At 38.8% G+C, this 21,092-nt stretch overlaps 1 protein-coding gene across 1 annotated transcript; it reads right to left on the bottom strand.

Annotated features, from left to right (window-relative positions):
- Nucleotides 1-542: 542 nt before the first annotated feature.
- Nucleotides 543-17,331, bottom strand: LOC118850047 (serine protease 58-like). The gene is made up of 6 exons (XM_036759248.1): nt 17,069-17,331; nt 16,800-16,915; nt 14,261-14,399; nt 4,309-4,562; nt 1,278-1,414; nt 543-829 (listed from the first exon to the last, which is right to left on the bottom strand). Exons 2-6 carry the CDS (start codon nt 16,849-16,851, stop codon nt 680-682), a joined length of 732 nt encoding a protein of 243 aa, XP_036615143.1. The 5' UTR covers nt 16,852-16,915; nt 17,069-17,331; the 3' UTR covers nt 543-679.
- Nucleotides 17,332-21,092: the final 3,761 nt, after the last annotated feature.

Raw genomic sequence — 21,092 nt, forward strand, 5'->3', positions numbered from 1 at the left:
CTCCTTGGATTCATGGGCTCTAGTCTTAGTTTTACCTTCCTCATCCTTCCTCTGCCTTAGCTGAGGCTTCTTCAAACACAATCTCTTACCTGATTGGATCTATGTGTTATGTTGCTGCTCTTCCTAGTTCTGACTTCCTTTTCATTGGATGTGTGGCCTAGGACAAGGTCACCTGACCTCTCTGCATCTCAGTTACTCATATGTGAAATGAGAGGGAATTGAATTAGATGGTCTCTCAGGACTCTTCCAGCTCTAAATCTATGAGCTTGAAATTCAACCTTTGTTTTAATAGACCTACATTGCTTGCCAGAACGCTTCTACAGCAATTCCCAGATCTTGCCCCTTCTATCCAGGTTCATTCAGCTGCCACACACCCTTGTGTGATCCAGAGAGGGTTAATAAATAAAAAAAATAGTGTATTAGGAGTTTTGGAGGGATCTATCTGTTTCTACATGAGCCTCACTCTTTGATAAGTCCAGGGGTTCCAAGATATTTATGGTATTGAAGAAAGGGAGCTAAAAGAGTCACAAGGACACAGAAGTGGAGCCAGAGTTCTCTATTGGGACCCTATCCTGTAACCAGAGACAAGGTCAAAGTTGGGGCTCTATATCCCATAGTGTACATCATAGGGACAAAGGGTGAGTTTCCAGAGGGATTGAAGAAAGGGATCGAAGGAAACTCAGTCTGTAGTGATAATCTTCTTGATCCAGGGGACATAGCTGTGGACCTTGGTGAAGATGCCAACATCCCCTCCTAGGATACACCCATCAGTCCAGGACAAGATCCCCTGTAAGAATCTACCACATATGGCTGGAGAAGCTGAGACTTCCTGTGAGAGAGAAAAGAAAGGAGATCAAAGATATCCCTGGAGCTAAGGCCACCTCAGCCAATGAACAAAGTCAGTGGCTGGTGCAGAGAAGCCCAGAGGATTTGGACTTGAGGTAATTTGTAGGCCCCGAGTCTCTAACGTACAATGGCTATTTTTAGTCAAGCCTTTCATCCACCCCACTGACTGTCCCTGTCTCCCCATCTTTCTCTAACCTAGCCCAAGGAGAGATTAGAAAGCAGTTTGACCCAAAGACCTTCCATTCCTCCCCATTTCTGCCTTCTTAAGGGCCCCCAATTTCTAATCAAAGGAAGGAGAGGAACAAATATTCTCTGACCCCCATTCTCCTTCATCTCTTATCTCAACCACCAAGAAAGATTTCTGTCTGAACAAAGAGAGAAGTCATGAGGATGACCAAGAAAAAAGGATAAATGGAACCTGGAAGAATTACCAGACATTTGTATGGCATTTCTGTTATAACTCCCACACAAATCATGTCCTTTGTGAGTTTTCCTGGATAGCTATAGATGCACTGACTGTTAGGGATCAGATCAGTTCTCAAGGTGTGTAGAACATCAGCATCTTGTTCTGAGAGAGGGAGAGAGAGAGAAAGAGAGAGAGAGAGGGAGAGAGAGAGAGAGAGAGAGAGATTGAGATTTTCCTTTGTATTTGAATTTCCCCAACATTCTCCTTTTTCCTTCCATGCCTTCTTTTCTGTTATCTCCCTGATACCTATTTAAGAACAAGTAGAAGATACAAAATAATGTAAGAAGTGTCCCACTGAGTTAATCTATCTAACTTGGCATTTGGCCAGACCAAGGCAGCCAAAGAGTAGTTTGTGGGAGGTCTTAGCTATGATCTTGACCTTCCCCTCTACAGTTCTTCTTGATTAGATTCTACCTCCCGACATGATTCATATCTGTTGCATGTACCACTTTAAAATGAACTCTTCCTCATATCCCATCTCAAGGAGTTGTACCATGGAGTGACCTTACGATTAGGGAAGAGTTGTCAAAGAAAAATATGCTAGAAAATTACAGAATCTCAGAACTGGGAGGGACCTCAGAGGCCATGAAGGCCAGCTCGCAGCTGACCAAGAATTCCTTCTCACAAAATACCTAACAAGTGGCCACCCAACTTTTCCTTGGAGAATTCATGACCTGCCTAGGCACCTCATTCTAACTATTAGGAAGTTATTCCTTAAATCAGACTTAAATTTGCCTGCTGATAAGAGAACAAGTCTAATTGCTCTTCAGTTTCATAGTCCTTAAGCTTCTTTTAAGCTCATATATCTAAAGCCAGAGGCCCTCCCTCACTTCATCTTTATTTTTTCCTCACTTGAGGAAACTGAGACCCAGAGAAGTTAAGTGCTTTATCTATGGTCACATGGGTAGTGAACAGTAAAGTCAAGTACACTTAAATGCAAGTCCTTTGCTTCTCAAACCAGTGTCCATTCCACTATACCCCACTGTCTCCTCCATTGCTTGCTTGAAGAGAAACATCTACCAATCCACTAAGTCTTAGCTTTTCCAGGTTAAATATCTCCATTTCCTTCAATAGATCTTCATAGGATACAATCTTTATTTGTTTTTTAAGGAGGCAATCAGGATTAAATGACTTTCCCAGGATCACATAGCTAGTAAGTGTCTGAGGATGGATTTGAACTCAGGTCCTCCTGACTCCTGGACCAGTGCTCTACCCACTGAGCCCCCTAGCTGCTCCTCATAGGGTACAACCTTGAAGCCCTTCACTGTTTGCCTTCTTCTGGATGCTCTCTGGTCTGTCCATAACCTTCCTAAACTGTGGTTGCCAGAACTGAGTATAATAATCAAACCAGAGTGCCACCATACTATTACTTCCCAAGATATTATGGTCTCTCCTAATGTAATGCCTGGATCGAAGTATCATTTTTATTTGCCATATCACATTGTCAAATCATATTGAGGTTATGATTTATTTAAACTCCCTTAGTTTTTCAGATGAATAGCTTTATTAGACACATCTTCCTCAGCTTGTGCTTACTGAAGTTGACTTTTTGAACCTAAGTGTAAAGATTTTATGTTTATTCAATTTCATCTTATTAGATTCAACCCAACAATCTGGCTTGTCAAGCTCTTTTGAGATCCTGACTCTGTCATCAATGTTACCCTATCCCTCCCAAATTTGTGAAAGATGATCCCTGTCCTCATGAGGCTTACATTCATCTTGGAGTTCTGAAGGGGATGGGGAAAGAATGGGAAGTCACCAGTTAGTGCTGTCATCCAAGTCAGTGGTAAAAATGTTACACATAATGGAGTTTGCCACAGATCCCTAAGGATAGAGGCTGGTGATGGAAGAAGCATTAGAATAGTTTAGGAATAGCTTTTGGACTTGTTTAATTATACAATCAGTATAAATGACAATGATGTTCAGTCACTTTTCAGCCATGCCCAACTCAAGTTTTCTTGCCATTTCCTTCTCCAGCTCATTTTACAGATGAGGAAATTGAGGCAAACAGGGTTAAGTGACTTGCTCAGGGTAAGTGCCTGAGCCAGATTTGAATTCAGAATACGTCTTCCTGACTTCAATCCCAGCACACTATCCACTGAGCCACCCCCCAAATGATGATGAGTACTTATAATCCATGGTACTGGGAAGGCTGAGTCTGGTGGATCACTTGAGTTCAGAAGTTCTGAGCTAAAGTGGTATTAGTGTCTAAGTGGGAGTGGGACTATGTGAACTAAGTAAGGAACCAGTATAGTGACTATCTGGAAGTGGAGTGGAGTGAAGAGCAACCAGGCTGCCTAAAGACAGGTGAACTGGCCCAGGTCACAAATGGAGCAGGATCAAAGCTCCCATGCCAATCAGTAGTGGGATCAAGCACATAAATGGCTGCTATTATTTCCAGCCTGGGCAAGAAAGGGGGATCCAGCTCCCCCTTCACTCTACTTGCCCCTCTGAAGTATTATAACTGCTACTTGTAATAAAATAATAAAAATAATAATTATTATAATTCCTTATATTCATATAGTGATTATAAATTTTCAAAGTGGCCTCACATCTATTAGTTCTACAACCCTATGACATAAAGCAGAAATTATTTTCTCCATTTTATAAACAGGAAAACCAGGGCTCAAAAATATCGAGTGACATTGTCTATCATAACAAACAAAAGTAGTGGTAACCCCTCGGGATAACATATATAAAACATTTCACACACCTTAAAGCTCTACATAAATGATGGATATTATTAGCTATCGTTATGGGGCTCAGAAACCCAGTCCCACCCCAGTGAATTTCCATTCTTTCCCTATCTCCCTCAGAACTTCCAGTAGAGTATGAGCCCTCTGAGGGCAGAGGCTGTCTTTCACTTTGTCTTTGTATCTCCAGGACCTAGCACAGTGCCTGGCACAGAGTAGGTGTATAATAATGCATGATTGTTGGATTGGATGGATTAGATTGATCTCTAACATAAATACCACTACCATCTGATAGTCACTCACTAAAATTATGATCATCCCATGACCAGATTGGAACCATGCACTGTGTATCCATATTGATATCTTCAGGAGGCAATTCTACATTTTGGAAGTTTTTTGGTAATTGAATGGATGTGGCCAACTTGATGAGCATGATGTCATGTTCAGAAGAAGTGGAAATGAAGTTTGGGTGACTGATGACCTTTTCATAAGGTAGCTCTTGCTCAGTTGGCTGTTGGTCATTGATGGTATAATTCTGCCAGATGATTTTGAGGTACCTAGAAGAAAAGGAAGAGGCTAAAGAGGAGAAGGAGCACATGACTTATAGTGTACTTCATTGACAGACACATCTATATAACACAAGCACACATGCGCACACACACACACACACACACACACACACACACATACACATACAGAGAGAGACAGAGAGAGAGAGAGACAGAGAGAGAGACAAATTCTACCCCTTATCCTTCCATTCATCTCAATTCACTTATACCCTCTGCCCTCAGCATCACCTGAAATGGAAGTTGAATCCCTCTATCCCTGCTTTCTAGGATGAGTCAAATCAAAGGCCTGTCAAAGCAATCAGACACAGAGAACCCTAGTCCTCATGCAGTCTGGATTCCTGCGAGAAATCAAGGCAAATGTTGGAAAAGTCTATCTGAATGGGAGCATGAAGGGAATGTTTGACCACTTGCTTTTATAGAATGTTAGAGACAGATGAAGCTTTAGAGATCCTCTTTAATAAACCTAAAGCTCAGAGTTAATTACTCGTTTCCTTCCAGACTTTGCTCAAGTACTACCTTATCCATGAAACTCTTCCAGATTCCCATCAGTTTCTAGTGTCTTCCTCACCCAAAATTGCCTTATATCTATTTTGTATATATTTATTTATGCACATTTGTCTCCCCCAATAGAATAGTATATATGCATATGTTTATTTCCCCAATATAATATTAAGTTCCTTGAGAGAAGAGACAATTTCATTTTTGCCTCTATACTCTCAACATTTGTTGATTGATTGACCATTAACCCTTAAGAACCAGATTTAAATCCCAACATTAACCTATTGGACTTTGGGAAAGTCAATTAATCTCTATGGGACTTCATTTCATCATCTTTAAAAAAAAGTTAGTTAGATTAGATACTGCTCTCAGCCTAGAAAACCCCAAATAGGGTCAAGAAGAATTATTGAAACTACTGAACAAAGACAAACTATAGCTGAAGCCAGGTTGGGTAGGCCTTGAGAGGTAGGGGAAGAAGGAGTAGAAATTTTAACCTTGAAAAACCTGCCATTCCTGTGCTTGGTCAGACCACAGAGCAAGTTTAATGTAATGGGAATTTTGTGTTAATCAACTCCACTTCCCAAGTGTGTTTGCTTTCTGGAAAGAGTCTAAAGGACTTTTTGAAGGCTGTAAGTTTCTAGGTTTGCTCACAGGTTTCTGTGAGTCTTTTCCATCCTGCATTTTCATGGTGACTATTAAAGGCTATCTGATAACCTATAGTCATAGTGTTCTCATTGAGTGCTTATGTAAGATTTGGGGAAACCTAGACACAAGCATATATCTAACCTTGATTTTGGAGATTTCCCCCAAAGAAAACTCCAGGATGGAGGCACAAACCAAAGAGACATAATGATTCCTTTTGGATCAAGTTCTGAGAATTGAAGCCAATCTGTCGTGAGTCTTTGGAAAACTCTGAACCATAGGTGACAAAAACTTTATTCTCTCTCCTCAAGCCCTAATGTCGCCCGTCATGTTTTTAGGTTTTGATTCTGCTTCACACACACACACACACACACACACACACACACACACACACACAGTATACATATATATATATATATACACATTAATTGAAGGTTTTCACAGGTTTTCCTTCAAATTCTTCCTTCTTCATTTCAAAACCACTTGGAACTTTCAGACTTTCTTCCTTCCTCTCCTTATCTGCCTGTTCTATTAATTACACATCTCCTCTAATCAATAGAGTTCCTCTCTCCCATCCCTGCATCTCTCTTTGTGTAATGAACCTGTCTCCCTCTCTATTCTTTCCCATTGCCTATAAACATAATTAAGACATGCTTATTCTTTAAAAAATTCCCTTGAGCTTACTACTTCTAGTCTCATCTCTCTTCTGGTTTAAATTGTTGTATTTCTTAAAGAAGTAGTCCGTGCTCACTATTGCCTCATCTCCCATTGAGTCTTCATTCAACCCCAATGCAATCAGGCTTTTACCTTAACCTCTCCTCTGAACCTGTTCCTTCAAAGATGGTCCGTGAATTTTGAAATCCTAGATCCAATACCCTTTCCTTGGTCTCTGCCCTCCCGCAACATTTGATACTATTGATCATGTCTTCTCCATCCTGGTAATTTCTACTCAATTTCTATAACACTATATTCTTCTCAGTCTTCTTCCTACCTGCCATTTCTCTGATTCTTATCTCCCACCTCCAGGTCTCTGTTACTGATCCCCTTTCTCTATACTTTTCCCCTTGTGATCCTATCTACTTCCATAGATTCACTATCATGCCTGTGCAAATTACTCCCAAAGATGTATCTTCAAACTTAACTTCTCTTCTAAGCTCCATACTTGCATTTCTCTAATTCCTATTAGAAATCTTTATCTGGCTGTTCCACCAGCATCTTAAGCTAAACACATCCAAACCTGAACTTAAAATATTTTCTCCTTTCTCTTCTTTCTTCTTTCTGACTTTCTTATCCTAGCCAATGGCGCAATCATTCTGACAGGTATCCATATTTGTAGTCAAATATGTATTTGACTCCTTATTCTCTCTCATTCAATCAATCTGCAAGTCTTATTTATCCTATTATAGTGACAATCTCTCTGGGCATCACCCATGGCCACCTCCTTATGTGGCAACCATGATCACCACAATCACCACCTCAGACCCTCATCATCTCTTACCTAAACTATTGAGTACCGTTCTACCACATATTCCTGCCTAATGGATTTTTCTTTAAAATGATAAGAAGTGGGGGGCAGCTAGGTGGTGCAGTGAGTAGAGCACCGGCCCTGGAGTCAGGAGGACCTGAGTTCAAATACAGCCTCAGACACTTGACCCATGTACTAGCTGTGTGACCTTGGGCAAGTCACTTAGCCCCAGTTGCCCTGCCAAAAACAAAACAAAACAAAATGATAAGAAGTGAAAGGTGGAGCCAAGATGGTGGAGTAAAGGCAGAGACACACCTGAGCTCTCCCCCAAACTTCTCCAAATACCTTTAAAAATTACTGAAAACAAATTCTAGAGCAGCAGAACTCAACAAAATATGGAGCGAAACAAATTTCTAGCCCAAGACAAACTGGAAGGTCAGCAGGAAAAGTCTGTTGCATCTAGGTAAGAGAGGAGCACAGTCCAGCAGAGGCCCCAGCAAACCCAAAGCAGGCCTTGGGGTGATCTGAATCACTGGCCGCAGTGGAGGTTCCCAGACCTCTCAACCCACAAACAGCAAATTGGCAGGAAAAGTCTGTCTCACCTGAGTGAGAGTACAACACAGTCCAGCACAGGCTGCGCCAGCACAGTCCTGGCCCCAGCAAACCAGAAGGAGGCCTCCTGAACCAGCATCGACAGAAGTTACTTCTGGAGCTCACAGCCCACATATGGTAATGGGGTCAAACAGCTGGTCAGAAAGAGATAACAGGGGTAGCACTGAGGCAGAACTCTGTTGCTTTGCCCATACTCAGATCCACCTCATAGGCCTTGGGGGCACTCTTAGGGGGCAGTTCCAGGGCAAGAATGAGTACTAACATAGCAGACCTTGTGGCCACAGTGCAGGGAGAACCCTCTTTACACTTTTAGGGCAAAAAAGAGTGTTTGTGGTCACTCAAACCAGACCACAGGCCAGGAGAGTAGTAAACACCTCTCCTTAGGTCATACCACATTGGAAGAACTGAAAACTTATAGTATCTCTGAAAATAGCTGCATAAAAACCCCTGAAGCTTGGGACAGTGCGCCTCCACCCTGGAAGCAGAGCCCTACTTTAATGAAGTGTTATAATTCAAGTAATAGGCTAGGAATATGAGCAAATACAGAAAAAAATTCAGACTATAGAAAGTTACTATGGTGACAAGGAAGATCAAAACACACACTCAAAAGACAACAAAGTCAAAGCTCCCATATCCAAAGCCTCCAATAAAAATGTGAATTGGTCTCAGGCCATGGAAGAGCTCAAAAAGGATTTTGAAAATCAAGTAAGAGAGGTAGAGGAAAAATTGGGAAGAGAAATGACAGTGACACAAGAAAATCGTACAAAATGAGTCAACAACTTGGTAAAGGAGACATAAAAAATACTGAAGAAAATAATACCTTAAAAACCAGCCTAGGCCAAATGGTAAAAGAGGTCCAAAAAGCCAATGAGGAGAAGAATGCATTCAAAATCAGAATTGTCCAAATGAAAAAGGAGATCCAAAAGCTCCTTAAAAATTAGAATTCAGTAAATGGAGGCTAATTACTTTATGAGAAATCAAGAAACAATAAAATCAAAACTGAAAGAATGAAAAAATAGAAGACAATGGGAAATCTCTCATTGGAAAAACAACTGACCTAGAACATAGATTCAGGAGAGATAATTTAAGAATTACTGGACTACCTGAGAGTCATGATAAAAAGAAGAGTCTAGACATCATCTTTCAATAAATTATCAAGGAAAACTGCCCTGATAGTCTAGAACCAGAGGGTAAAATAGAAATCGAAAGAACCCACTGATCATCTCCTGAAAGAAATCCCAAAATGAAAACTACCAGAAATATTATAGCAAATTCCAGAGTTCCCAGGTCAAGGAGAAAATATTGCCAGCAGCTAGAAAAAAAAACAATTGAAGTATCATGGAGCCACAGTTAGGATAACACAAGATTTAGCAGCTTCTACATTGAAGGATCAGAGGGCTTGTAATATGATATTCCAGAGGGAAAAGGGACTAGAATTGCAACCAAGAATCACCTACCCAGCAAAACTGATTATGATCCTTCAGGGGGAAAATGGATATTCAATGAGATAGAGGACTTTCAAGCATTCTTGATGAAAAGACCAGAGCTGAATAGGAAATTTGACTTTCAGATACAAGACTCAAGGGAAACATAAAAAGGTAAACAAGAAAGAGAAAACATAAAGAACTTAATAAGGTTAAACTATTTAAATTCCTAAGTTGGAAGATAATATTTATAATTCATAAGACCTTTATCATTATTAGGGTAGTTAGAAGAAATATATATATATATATATATATATATATATATATATATATATATATATATATATGTATGTGTGTGTATATATATATATATGCATGTATATATATAGACAGAGGGCATAGGTGTAAGTTGAATATGAAGGGATGATATCTAAAAAATAAAATTAAGGGATGAGAGAGGAATGTACTGGGAGAAAGAGAAAAGGAGAGGTGGAATAGGGTAAATTATCTCACATAAAAGAGGTAAGAAAAAGCTTTTACAGTGGAGGGGAAGAGGGGGGAGGTGAGGGAGAGTGAGTGAACCTTACTCTCATCAAAATTGGCTTAAAGAGGGAATAACATACACACTCACTTGGGTATCGAAATCTATCTTACTTGGAAAGTAGGAGGGGAAAGGGATAAGAGAAGGGGGGAGGGTGATAGAAGGGAGGGCAGATTGGGGGAGGGGGTAGTCAGAAGCAAAACACTTTTGAGGAAGAACAGGGTAAAAGGAGAAGGAGAATAGAATAAATGGGGGGGATAGAATGGAGGGAAATACAGTTAGCCATAGGAACTGTGAAAAAAAATTAAAGTGCGTTTCTCTGACAAAGGCCTCATTTCTCAAATATATAGAGAACTGAGTCAAATTTATAAAAATAAGAGCCATTCCCCAATTGATAAATGATTGAAAGATATGACCAGTTTTCAGATGAAGTAATCAAAGCTATCTATAGCCATATGAAAAATACTCTAACTCACTTTTGTTTGGGGTAATGCAAATTAAAACAATTCTGAGGTACTGCCTCAGACCTATTAGATTGGCTAATAGGACAGAAAAGGTGAATGACAAATGTTGGAGGGGATGTGGGGAAAATGAGAGATTACTATACCGTTGGTGGAGTTGTGAACTGATTCAACCATTTTGTAAGACAATATTATGCCCAAAGGGCTATAAAACCATGCATACCCTTTGACCTAGCAATACCATTACTAGGTTTATATACCAAAAGAGATAGAAAACAAAAAGGAAAAGGACTTATATGTGCAGAAATATTTATAGCAGCCCTTTTCTGGGGACAAAGAGTTGGAAGTTGAGGGGATGCCCATCAATTGGGGAATGGCTGAACAAGTTGTGGTACATGATTATAATGGAATACTATTGTAGTATAAGAAATAATGAGCAGGATGCTCTCTGAAAAACCTGGAAAGACTTGCATGGGCTGATGTAAAGTGAAATGTATACTGTGTACAAAGGTACAGCAATATTGTAAGATGATCAGCTGTGAATGACTTAGCTATTCTCAGAATTGTAACAATCCTGAAATGAAAAATGCTATCCACCCCCAGAGAAAGACCTGATGGTGTCTGAGTATAGATTGAAGCATACTTTTTAACTTTATTTTTCTTGAGGTTTTTTATGGGGGGAAGTCTATGTTTTCTCTCACAACACGACTATTAGGGAAATGTTTTGCATGACTACACCTGTATAGCCTATATCGAATTGCTTATCTTCTCGATGGGGGAGGAGGGGGAAGAAGGAAGTGAGAGAATTTGGAACTCAAGGTTTTAAAAATGAATGTTAAAGATTGTTTTTACATGTAACAGTGGAAAATAAAATACTAAATAAAAAATTTTAAATAAAATTATAAGAAGTATCTACTTAAAACCATCAGCAAGCATTCTCTGTAATGGGGATAAGCTAGGAGCCTTCCTAATAAGATCAGGAGTGAAGAAAGGATGCCCATTACCACCACTATTATTCAATATTGTACTAGAAATGCTGTCAATAAGAAAAGAAAAAGAAATTGGAGAAATCAGAATGAGCGATGAGAAAATAAAACTAACTGTTCTGGCAGATGATAATATGGTATCCTTGGAAAATCCTAGAGATTCAACTAAAAATTAGTTGAAACAATTAGTAATTTTAGTAGAGTAGCAGGATATAAAATAAACCCACACGAATCACCAGCATTTCTGTATATCACCAACAAAGCCCTGCAAGAAGAGATAGTAAGAGATATCTCATTTAAAATAACCAGACTACATAAATATCTGGGAGTATACCTGACAAACCAAACCCAAGAACTATATGAACATAATTATAAAATACTTTTTATACAAATAAAGTCAGATTTAAATAATTAGAGAAAATATTCATTATTCAAGGGGGTGCTGAACTAATATAATAAAATGATTATTCTACCTAATCTACTTATTCAGCGCCATCCCAATTAAAGTACCAAAAATTATTTTATTGAGCTAGAAAAAAGTAATAAAATTCATTTGGAGAAGAGAAAAGGCCAAGAATATCTGAGGAATTAATGAAAAGTATAAAGGAAAGAAGTCTAGCAGTATCAGATCTTAAACTATATGGCAATAATTATCAAAACTATCTGGTACTGGCTAAGGAATAGAAGGGTGGCCCAGTGGAATAAAGTATGCAATACACAGTAGTAAATTACTATAGTAACCTTATGTTTAATAAATGCAAAGATATAAGCTTTTATAAGAACTCAATTCTTGATAAAAATTGTTAGAAAAACTGGAAAGCAGTCTGGCAGGAACTAGGTGTAGACCAATGTCTTACACCATTTACCAAGATAAGGCTAAAATAGATATATGACCTAGACGTAAAGGGAGATATCATAAGTAAATTAAAGGAGCATGGAACATATTACCTATCAGCTATATGGATAAGAGAAGAATTCCTGAATAAATAAGAGATAGAGAACATTGTGGGATATAAAAGGATCATTTTGATTACCTTAAAATAAAAAAGTTTTATACAAATAAAACTAAGGTAACCAAGATGACAAGAAAAACAGAAAATTGGGAGGAAAAATTTATAGCCAGTTTCTCAGATAAAGGTCTCATATCTCAAATATATAAAGAATTAAGTCAAATTTATAAGAATATGAATCATTCCCCAATTGACAAATGGTCAAAGAATGCAAACAGGCAATTTTTGGAAGAAGAAATCAAATTATATATATATAGTCATTGAAAAATCCTCTAAATCACTACTGATTAGAGAAATGCAAATTAAAACAATTTTGAGGTACTATCTCACACCTATCAGATTGGCTAAAGTGATAGAATGGGAAATGACAAATGCTGGAGGGGATGTGGAAAAAATGGAACACTAATACACTGTTGGTGGCATTGTGAACTGATCCAACCATTTTGGAGATCGATTTAGAATTATGCCCAAAGAATTATAAAACTGTGTATACTCTTTGACCCAGCAATACCACTATTATATCTGTTTCCCAAGGTGATCAGGGAAAAAGGAAAAGAACATACATGTTCTAAAATATTTATAGCAGCTCTCTTTGTGGTGGCAAAGAAAAGGAAATTGAGAGGATGCCCATCAATTGGGGAATGGCTGAATAAGTTTTCATGTATGATTGTGATGGAATACTACCATGGTATAAGGAATGGCTAGCAAGTTGGTTTTAGAAAAACATGAAAAGATTTGCATGAAATAATGCAGAGTGAAACGAGCAGAACTAGGAAAACACTGCATACAATTACAACACTATTGTTGGAAAAGTAAGTATGAATGGTTAAGCTATTCTGAGTAATACAATCGTTCAAATTAACTATGAAGGCCTTATGAAGAAAGATGCTATCTACCTTCAGAGAAAGGACTGATATATGTAAGTATATGTTGTATGGTTCCACATACATCTCTACAACAATTGTTGTCTTTTTCTAATTAGAGGTGGGGAGGGAGGAAGGGAAACAACTTGGGACTCAAAATGTAACAAAATACATAATTTAAAAACAAAATAAAAATAATAATTAAAAAAGATATTCCTGTCTACTGGCTTTTTCAACTCCAATCTATCTCACACACTACTGACAGTTTAATCTTCCCAATGTCTGGATCTGCTTGTATTACCCCACTGCTCAAAAACTTTCAACACTATCTAATAATCTTCCAGATAATTCCCTTAGCTTGATATTTAAGAGATTTCATAATCTGGCTACAACTGTTCGCTATTCTATTTCTATCTCATACTCTTCCTTTCACTGACTCTGTACTCTAGTCAAATCAGATATTTGCCATCCTTGAATATGGCCTGTATTTTCTTCCTTCCACACCTTGGATTCGCTATTCTATACATCTGCTATGTCTTTATCTCTCTTCTCTGCCTATTGAAATCCTTCTACCTATTCTTTAGGACAGACTAGATGACACAAATGAAGTCTTCCCAAGTACCCCACTTCACCCCACACTGGAAGCAACCTCCCTCTCCCTCATCTGTTTTTTTTTGGAGGGGGGAAGGCAGGACAACTGGGGTTAAGTGACTTGCTCACGGTCACACAGCTAGTGTGTCAAGCATATGAGGATGGATTTGAACTCAGGTCCTCCTGACTCCAGGGCCAGTGCTCTACTCACTACACCACCTAGCTGACCTTCCCTCTCCCTCATCTAAACACAATCAGCACTTTGTCTGGACTTCTTTGAACTTAGTTCCCTTCCCTCCTGTATCACAAATGTTTGCATGTGGGTCTTTCCTCCTTTTCTTAGATCATAAGCTTTTTGAGGGCAGGGTCCAACTCATAACATATCTCCAAACCTAATCCAGTGTTTCACTTAACAAGTGTTTATTGAAGAGTCACAAGGTTTCAGAAATTAATCTTCCTCCTCCCTACCAGATTCCCTTATCCAGATTCCTAAGTCTTTTCAGTCCTGCTGAGTATAGGGAAATTCCAGACAGATTTTTAGATTCTCATTCAGAATTCCTAGAGAAGAATGTCCTTGACATATTCTCACTCACGGTAAGTAGCAATGAGCAGCTGTCACCACCCACTGTGGGTGAATAAGAGTCCCAATGCAAGGTTGGAAGCTGGATCTCAGGTAGACCAGGTAAGGCAGACTTTTCTCATTCATGTCATCGTAGAACGCTGGTAGGGAAACTAGAGAGCCAGAAAAAGACAGTTTTCAGGAGATGGAATACAACTGATTAAATCTATGATGGTAATGGAGATTGAAAAGTAACCTATACTATCACATCCAGAAACAATTCAGTTCTTTCTTTTTCCTTTAATCTCCCCTATTTCTATTACTGTCAGAAGCAGCGTGAGCAAACTCTTTATCTTTTCCGTCATTGTCTGAGTGTTCAGAGCTCTTTTGTGTAGATTTAGAGCTAGGAGCAAGCTGAGAGGTCATTTAACACAATGCCTTCATTTTACAAACACGGAAACCAAGGCCCAGAAATGTCTTGCCCCTTACTCCTTTATTCCTCAATAGAATCATCATCACACTCTCAGGCTAGTCATCTTGAGTTTAAAAAAAAAACAACTTCACTGCAGGCATGAGGATATAGAGGCAGGTAGGCAAGCGACAAAGTGCATACAGAATAGATACATCCTGTTTTATATAATTTAGGAGATGAAACAATAGAGTGAAGTGGAGAGAACAATGAGAGTGAAGAGATATTGGTTCCAGTCTGGGCAATGGAATCTGTGCAAATAGCATCTCACTGTGCCATCCTGGGTAAGTCTTTTCCCCTCTCAGTTTTCTCATGTGTAATAAAATGAAGAGTTTGGACTAATAGAACCTTAAAGTCCATGGTAGGTCCAAATCATATATGAATGACCCCAGCGATTCCTTCCAACCCAAGGACTATACTGCCCATCTATGCAAAATCACAGAACTTTACAAATAAAAATAATTTAATTTCTTCATTTCTGGATTGCTCTACCCAATGTATTCCTGACCTATATTTCCCCCATGACTCAAGTACCATTTCTCCTCTTTGTTGCTTTGATGTGATTTTACTCTTGGGGTCAGGTTCAATTCCTGCTAAGCCCCACCAGCAAAATGGAAGAAAGCAATAGTTCTTGCCCAGTCATCTGATCCTATTCCTCACCAAGACTGAACTAAATGTTCTTGGCTAAGCGATCCTGCTTATTTGAGCAGCAGGACCTTTCTGATGCAGGGCTTTTACTGCATTTATTCATCTTTTTCCCTAATTTCTCTCCTACCTCCCACCCATCTGCTTCCTCTGGTCATGCTATCTCTCTTGAAAGAGCTGGCATCATATAGTCCTTGCTTTTCAATTACTAATCATTCCTTAACACTAAACAGTAGTCTTTTAAATATATATATATATATATATATATACATATATATATATATATATACACATATACTTGTAAATATGTACAGTCATTTAATATAGCTTATATTCCAAATAAGCCTCAAAATCCATACACCTTGCCCATTATCTCTTCCCTCAGGCCAGCAATTATGTCCCTCTTTCTATCTTCTTTTCACTGTATATGCTGAGAACTTTGTCAAATTCCAATTGGGAAGATCTTCCTCTTCACTGAATTGTGGAATAGACCTCTGAGGTCATCAAGTCCAACCCTCACCCAAATAAGTTCCTTTTGAGATCCATAGTGGAATTCCTAGAGATGCTTTATTGGATATTTCCACTTCTCTTTAACCATCTCCTTCCTTCACCTTACTGCTTTGAGGTCAGGGGAAAATATTTGGGATCTGGCTATACCAGACAGAGATTACATATAGAAGGTGTGAAATTGAAAATTGATACCCCGCTTTATTTAGTATTGTTCTAAGGCTTGGTCAATTTCCTATGTATTAGTGATCGATCCACCTCCTTCATTATGTGAGTTTGAGCTCCTTAATCCTGTAACTTTAGTTGTCTATTGTGAAATTTTGAAAACTGATATTCCAAAATAATGGGTTGAGAATTGTATCTAATCAATATATCTAATCAGAACCAATATTTGTGAATTAAATTCAGACTTGATTATATAGTCCCTATTAGTAAAATGTGTAAGAGTTTAACTTTTCCTATGAACCAAAGTCCAACCACAAAAATTCTAATCTGTGAGACCACGGTAGGGCTGGGGGATGGGGGGGCTGGAGGCAGTGAGGTGAGTCAGTCTGGTGATAAGATGTTTCCCTACCATGATACTTTCCAGAGGATGTTAGTCATAGGTTGTTGGTCCACTGGTGAGGAACTGATATAAGCAGCACCAACCAATCAAGAGTGAAATATGTCTGTATAGTCACCACGTAAATGCTATTTTAAAAAAGTTGCTTTGCTTGTCGGTTTTACCCTTGACTACTGAGGGGTCTTGGACCCAATTTATTGGCACTTGCTAGCCATGCTAATAAATTTATCATGTGTAAAACTTTGTGCCTCAGTTTCCCTTTGTCACAGATTTTTATCATAACAAAGATGCTTGGTGATTTTTTCTACCACATTTATTATTTTTTCCTATTAAACTTTCCAATACTTCTTCTGCCCTACCTACATCCATAAGATGCCCATAGTCACTCACCAGCCACTGACAGGAGATTGAAGAAGAGGATATATTTCATGATGATATTCATATCTTGCCCCAATGAGACTGGAGAATTCAGTCCTCCCACTGGCCTGGTACCCTACTTGGAGGTTCTGGGGGAACAGGAAAAGAGAAGTATCTGTTGGACTCCTAAGTGGTTCCAGAACTAGATCTTTTAGGCTCAGGCTCTAGTCCCAGGAGGGACATCTGTCAGTGCCTCTTCCGGGGTAGTCAGAGGAGAGGAAACTTAAGATGTAAGAGCCTACCTGATCTTTTTGCCTTGCAGGGCTAAAGATCTCCCCAGCCTGGAAGAAGCCTGTCCTGATGAAGAAATGGACTCCAGGACTCAGAGTTTTCCTTTCTTTTTCCAGGGAAAGAGACTTGCCCAGATGAGAGCAGGTGGGTTTCCCTGAGTCCCTAGGAAGATAATGTCACTGTGACCTCCTCCTTGGTCTTTGCTCTTCTCCACAATCAATTGTTCTCCCTCCCTCTTTCATCCTAACCCACCATGTACACACACACCACATCCTTTATGTGAAAGAGACCTTCCCAAATATGTGAAATTGACCCTGCCTGCCTGTGTGACACTAATCTCTGTCCTCTGTGTGACATTGAACCCTCCCTTCTGTGTGCAACATTAAGACAGTGACCCCTCCCCTCTTTGTGTGACACCAAGATAATGAGACCTCCCCACTGAGTGACCATGCATGTCCAAGAGCACCCATCATGAGGAAGGTGAAATTGTTCTCCTTTACCCTAGAGGTCAGAAGTAGGAACAATGTGTGGAAGTCACAAAGATATAATTTTAGGCCCAATGTAATTTTAAAAAAACCTATTAATGATTAGAGCTATCCAAAAATGCAATGGGCTTCCTGGGCACATTCCCCCTCCCTTAAGTCAAAGAAAAGTCAGGTCAGAGAACATTCCCATATAGCACGGATGGGACCAGATAGCTTCTGATGTTCTTCCAACTCTCAGATTCTAGGATTCTTCCCTAGAACTACTATTTTCCAAGGTGCATATTTTCCACAAGAGTCTGTCATATGTGATAAGTCATAAATGTCTTTAGGTTCAAAGTGTATCACGATGACTCATCTAGAGCATGCATCTGGGGCCCAAAGAGATCAAAGAAAGAGGAAAAGGACCAACACATATAAAATACTTAGAGCAGCTTTGTTTGTTTGTGTGATCATGGCAAAGAACTGGAAACTAAGGGGATTCCCAATCAGCTGGTGAAAAGCTAAACAAATTATGGTGTGTGAATATAACAGAATATTATTAGTTCTCTGTAAATAATAATAAAAGAGGTGATTTCAGACAAACCAGCTCAAAGATTTGAATGAACTGCTACAAAGTGAAGTGTACGGAACCAAGAAAACAATTTATTATATAACAATTACTGTTTAAAAACACTACAACTAAGAAAGACTTAAGAACTCTGATCAATGCTATGACCAAGCAACATTTTAGAGCAACAATGATGAACATGCTACCTACCTCCTGAGAGGCAGGTGACAAACTCAAGGTGTAGAATGAGACCTGTTTTTGAACATGGCCAATATGGGGATTTGTTTTGATTGACTATGCACATACTTGATACAAGGGTTTGATTTTTCTCTCACTGGGATTTTGGGTGGAATTTTGGAGAGGGGAAGGGGCTAGTAATAAGGAAAAGTAAGGAAAGAGGGTCAGATGAGCATTTTTAAACATAGAACAGAAGGTATATCTATAGGAAACAGACAAGCAGGGCAACTTTGAAAATAGCACGTTGAATTTGTTTTATACTTGTGACCATAAGCAACCTTCTTTTTCTATACTGCTTTGTACAGACAAATGATCATCTCATTTGGTGTTAAGTTCAGGATTTTAAAAATAGTAAAAAAAAATTTATCCCCCCCCCCAAAAACACTAAGGTGTTGGACTAAGTTGTACTTTCTAGTTCATAAAGCTTGTTGATACTATGATTCTATGACTAAAAGCTTCACTGTAAAGTCTTAGGAGTGTCTGATCCAGGACCAGAAAAATTTCTTCAATTTAGTTATTTTCTAAAGTAGCAATATTTCTCTTTTTTTCTGCATCTATTGCTTTTATCTGCTACCCCACTACTCAGCTCTGCTTTCTCTATTCTCGTGTGGAAGCATAATAAATAACCTTTTTAATTCAACTAGAAATTAAGAGATAAAAATTGGAGATGTCAACAAAGTTTGCACCCTGTCCATGTAGATTATGTGTATGGCCATAAATGTCTGACCTCAGACACGTACTAGCTGTATGACCTTAGGCAAGCCACTTAACCTTGTTTCCTCATCTGTAAAATGAGCTGGAGAAGGAGATGGCAAACCATTCCTGTATCTTTGCTGAGAAGACCCCAAATTGGGTCGCCGAGAGTCAGATGCGACTAAAATGTTCAAACAACAAAATCCCCCAAAAATATTGCTAAGGAAAATAATTTTTAGGTTTCAGCCACTCTCCTATTACTATTCCTTATCAAAGGAGTGCCTTAAGCTATATCTGAAGGCTTGACTCCCTTCCTACCAAATACCAGTTCCATAAAAACCATCAACAAAGTAAATTGCAAACAATCCCATTTTTCTGAGCAGATGGCAAACAGAAATCAGAGTTATACAGATTAGACTATATCAGACAATGCACAGAGTGAATGAACTCCTCCCACTGGCAGCAAGATATTTCAGTTCAATTGACAGTTCTAACGCAAAGAGGAAATTACCAAAGTCTGCTACTGTGGCAAGCTGAAAATAGGGAAATACTCAAGGGAGTGGCTGCTCTATATATATTGGCTTCTTCCAGACTGTTTAAAATTTTTTTTTAAATTCTTTCCAATTACACATAAAAACTATTTTTAACAATCATATTTTTAAATTTTGAGTTGTAAATTGTCTCCCATCTTCCTTCCCTCCCCTTCCCCTCATTGAGAAGGCAGGCAATTTGACATAAGTAAAGTGTTTCTCTCCTTCCAAGGGCCTCCCAATGAAGAAATCCTGGAACTTCAGGTAACCACATGTATCATCTCTCAAACTCTGAAGGGAGCAAGTTTTCTTCAACTTTCTCCAAGTTTTCGTCAACTCCACCCTTCAAACAGGCAACAGAGCTCCAAGTAATCATACCCTCTAGTGAAGAAGGAAATCTTATGCAAATAAATGTCTAGGCTTCAGCCCTGGATTGTAGTCATTGAGCCAAAAAGATATAATGATCTCAGAGGTTAATCCCTAGGATCAATTCCAGTCCATTGGAGCTCAAAACCTTTGTGGGACCCTGGACCAAATTTTACATTTAAATATCTGTAATCATCAAACAAAGCTAAAATAAAAGGTATATTCTTTAAAAATGTTTTGCTGAAGTCTACATTAACTATAATAAATATAGCATCCAGTTCTAATAACCTTGAAAGGAAACAAACTTAGTATGACCTAATCTTGACAAAATCATGTTGGCTCTTTGGAATACAGATGGGAATTAGACTAAGCACCTACTATCCTCTGCCAGGCAAGTGCTAAACTGGTCTTCCCAACAACCCTAAGAGATAGGTTATATTATGGTTCCCATTTTACAGTTAAGGAAACTGAAGCAGACAGAGGTTAAGTGACTCACACACAGCTAGAAAGTATATGAGGGTGGATTTGAACTCAGGTCTTCCTGACTCCAGACCCAGCGTTCCATCAATTGTGCCAACTAGCGGCCACTAGACATCACTGTCTCATTTTCTAGATGTCAAATAACATTTTGATAAGATATTATATAAACTGATTTTTTTTTCAGAAGAATCAGTGAGGAAAGAATGTCGACATCAAAATGATGAAGGTTTTTAAAATGGCTAGGAGATCAATAAACTGGCTGACCCCGAGTTTAAAACTATTCAGCCAACAGGTAAGGAAACAGACTAGGAACGAGACAAAACTTAGAGATGACCACCCAAATTTACAAGAAACAATAACCGACAGGATTAGAACCCTTAAAGGATCGCAAAGCACTTCATCTTCATTATCTTATTTAAGCCTGATAACAACCTTGTGAGGTATTACTATCATCATTTTACTGATAAGCAATTGAAGCTCAGGAAGAATTAAGTGACTTGCCCTGTGTCATCAAAGGTTTAATTTAGACCACAGTCTTTTCATTCAATTGAATTATTCAATTGAATTCATTTCAATTCAATTTCGTTCAATACAATTGAATGTATGGACCCAAAAGAAGCATAAATGGCCATGACTTTGCCCAAACACCTTGCCAAAGGAGCGATGAGGTTCTGATGTCACACAGCGGGGAGGGGCC

The sequence above is a fragment of the Trichosurus vulpecula genome, chromosome 5, assembly GCF_011100635.1.
Source record: "Trichosurus vulpecula isolate mTriVul1 chromosome 5, mTriVul1.pri, whole genome shotgun sequence".
Classification (NCBI taxonomy): Eukaryota; Metazoa; Chordata; class Mammalia; order Diprotodontia; family Phalangeridae; genus Trichosurus; species Trichosurus vulpecula.

What these genes read in the sequence shown, in the direction of transcription:
- LOC118850047 (XM_036759248.1), bottom strand. Translation starts at nt 16,851, where the DNA reads ATGAATATCATCATGAAATATATCCTCTTCTTCAATCTCCTGTCAGTG. An exon ending in CAATCTCCTGTCAGTGGCTG is followed by an intron (nt 14,400 to 16,799) that starts GTGAGTGACTAT and finishes CTGGCTCTCTAG; the next exon opens with TTTCCCTACCAGCGTTCTAC. An exon ending in ATGGGATGATCATAATTTTA is followed by an intron (nt 1,415 to 4,308) that starts GTGAGTGACTAT and finishes TCCCTCTCTCAG; the next exon opens with AACAAGATGCTGATGTTCTA.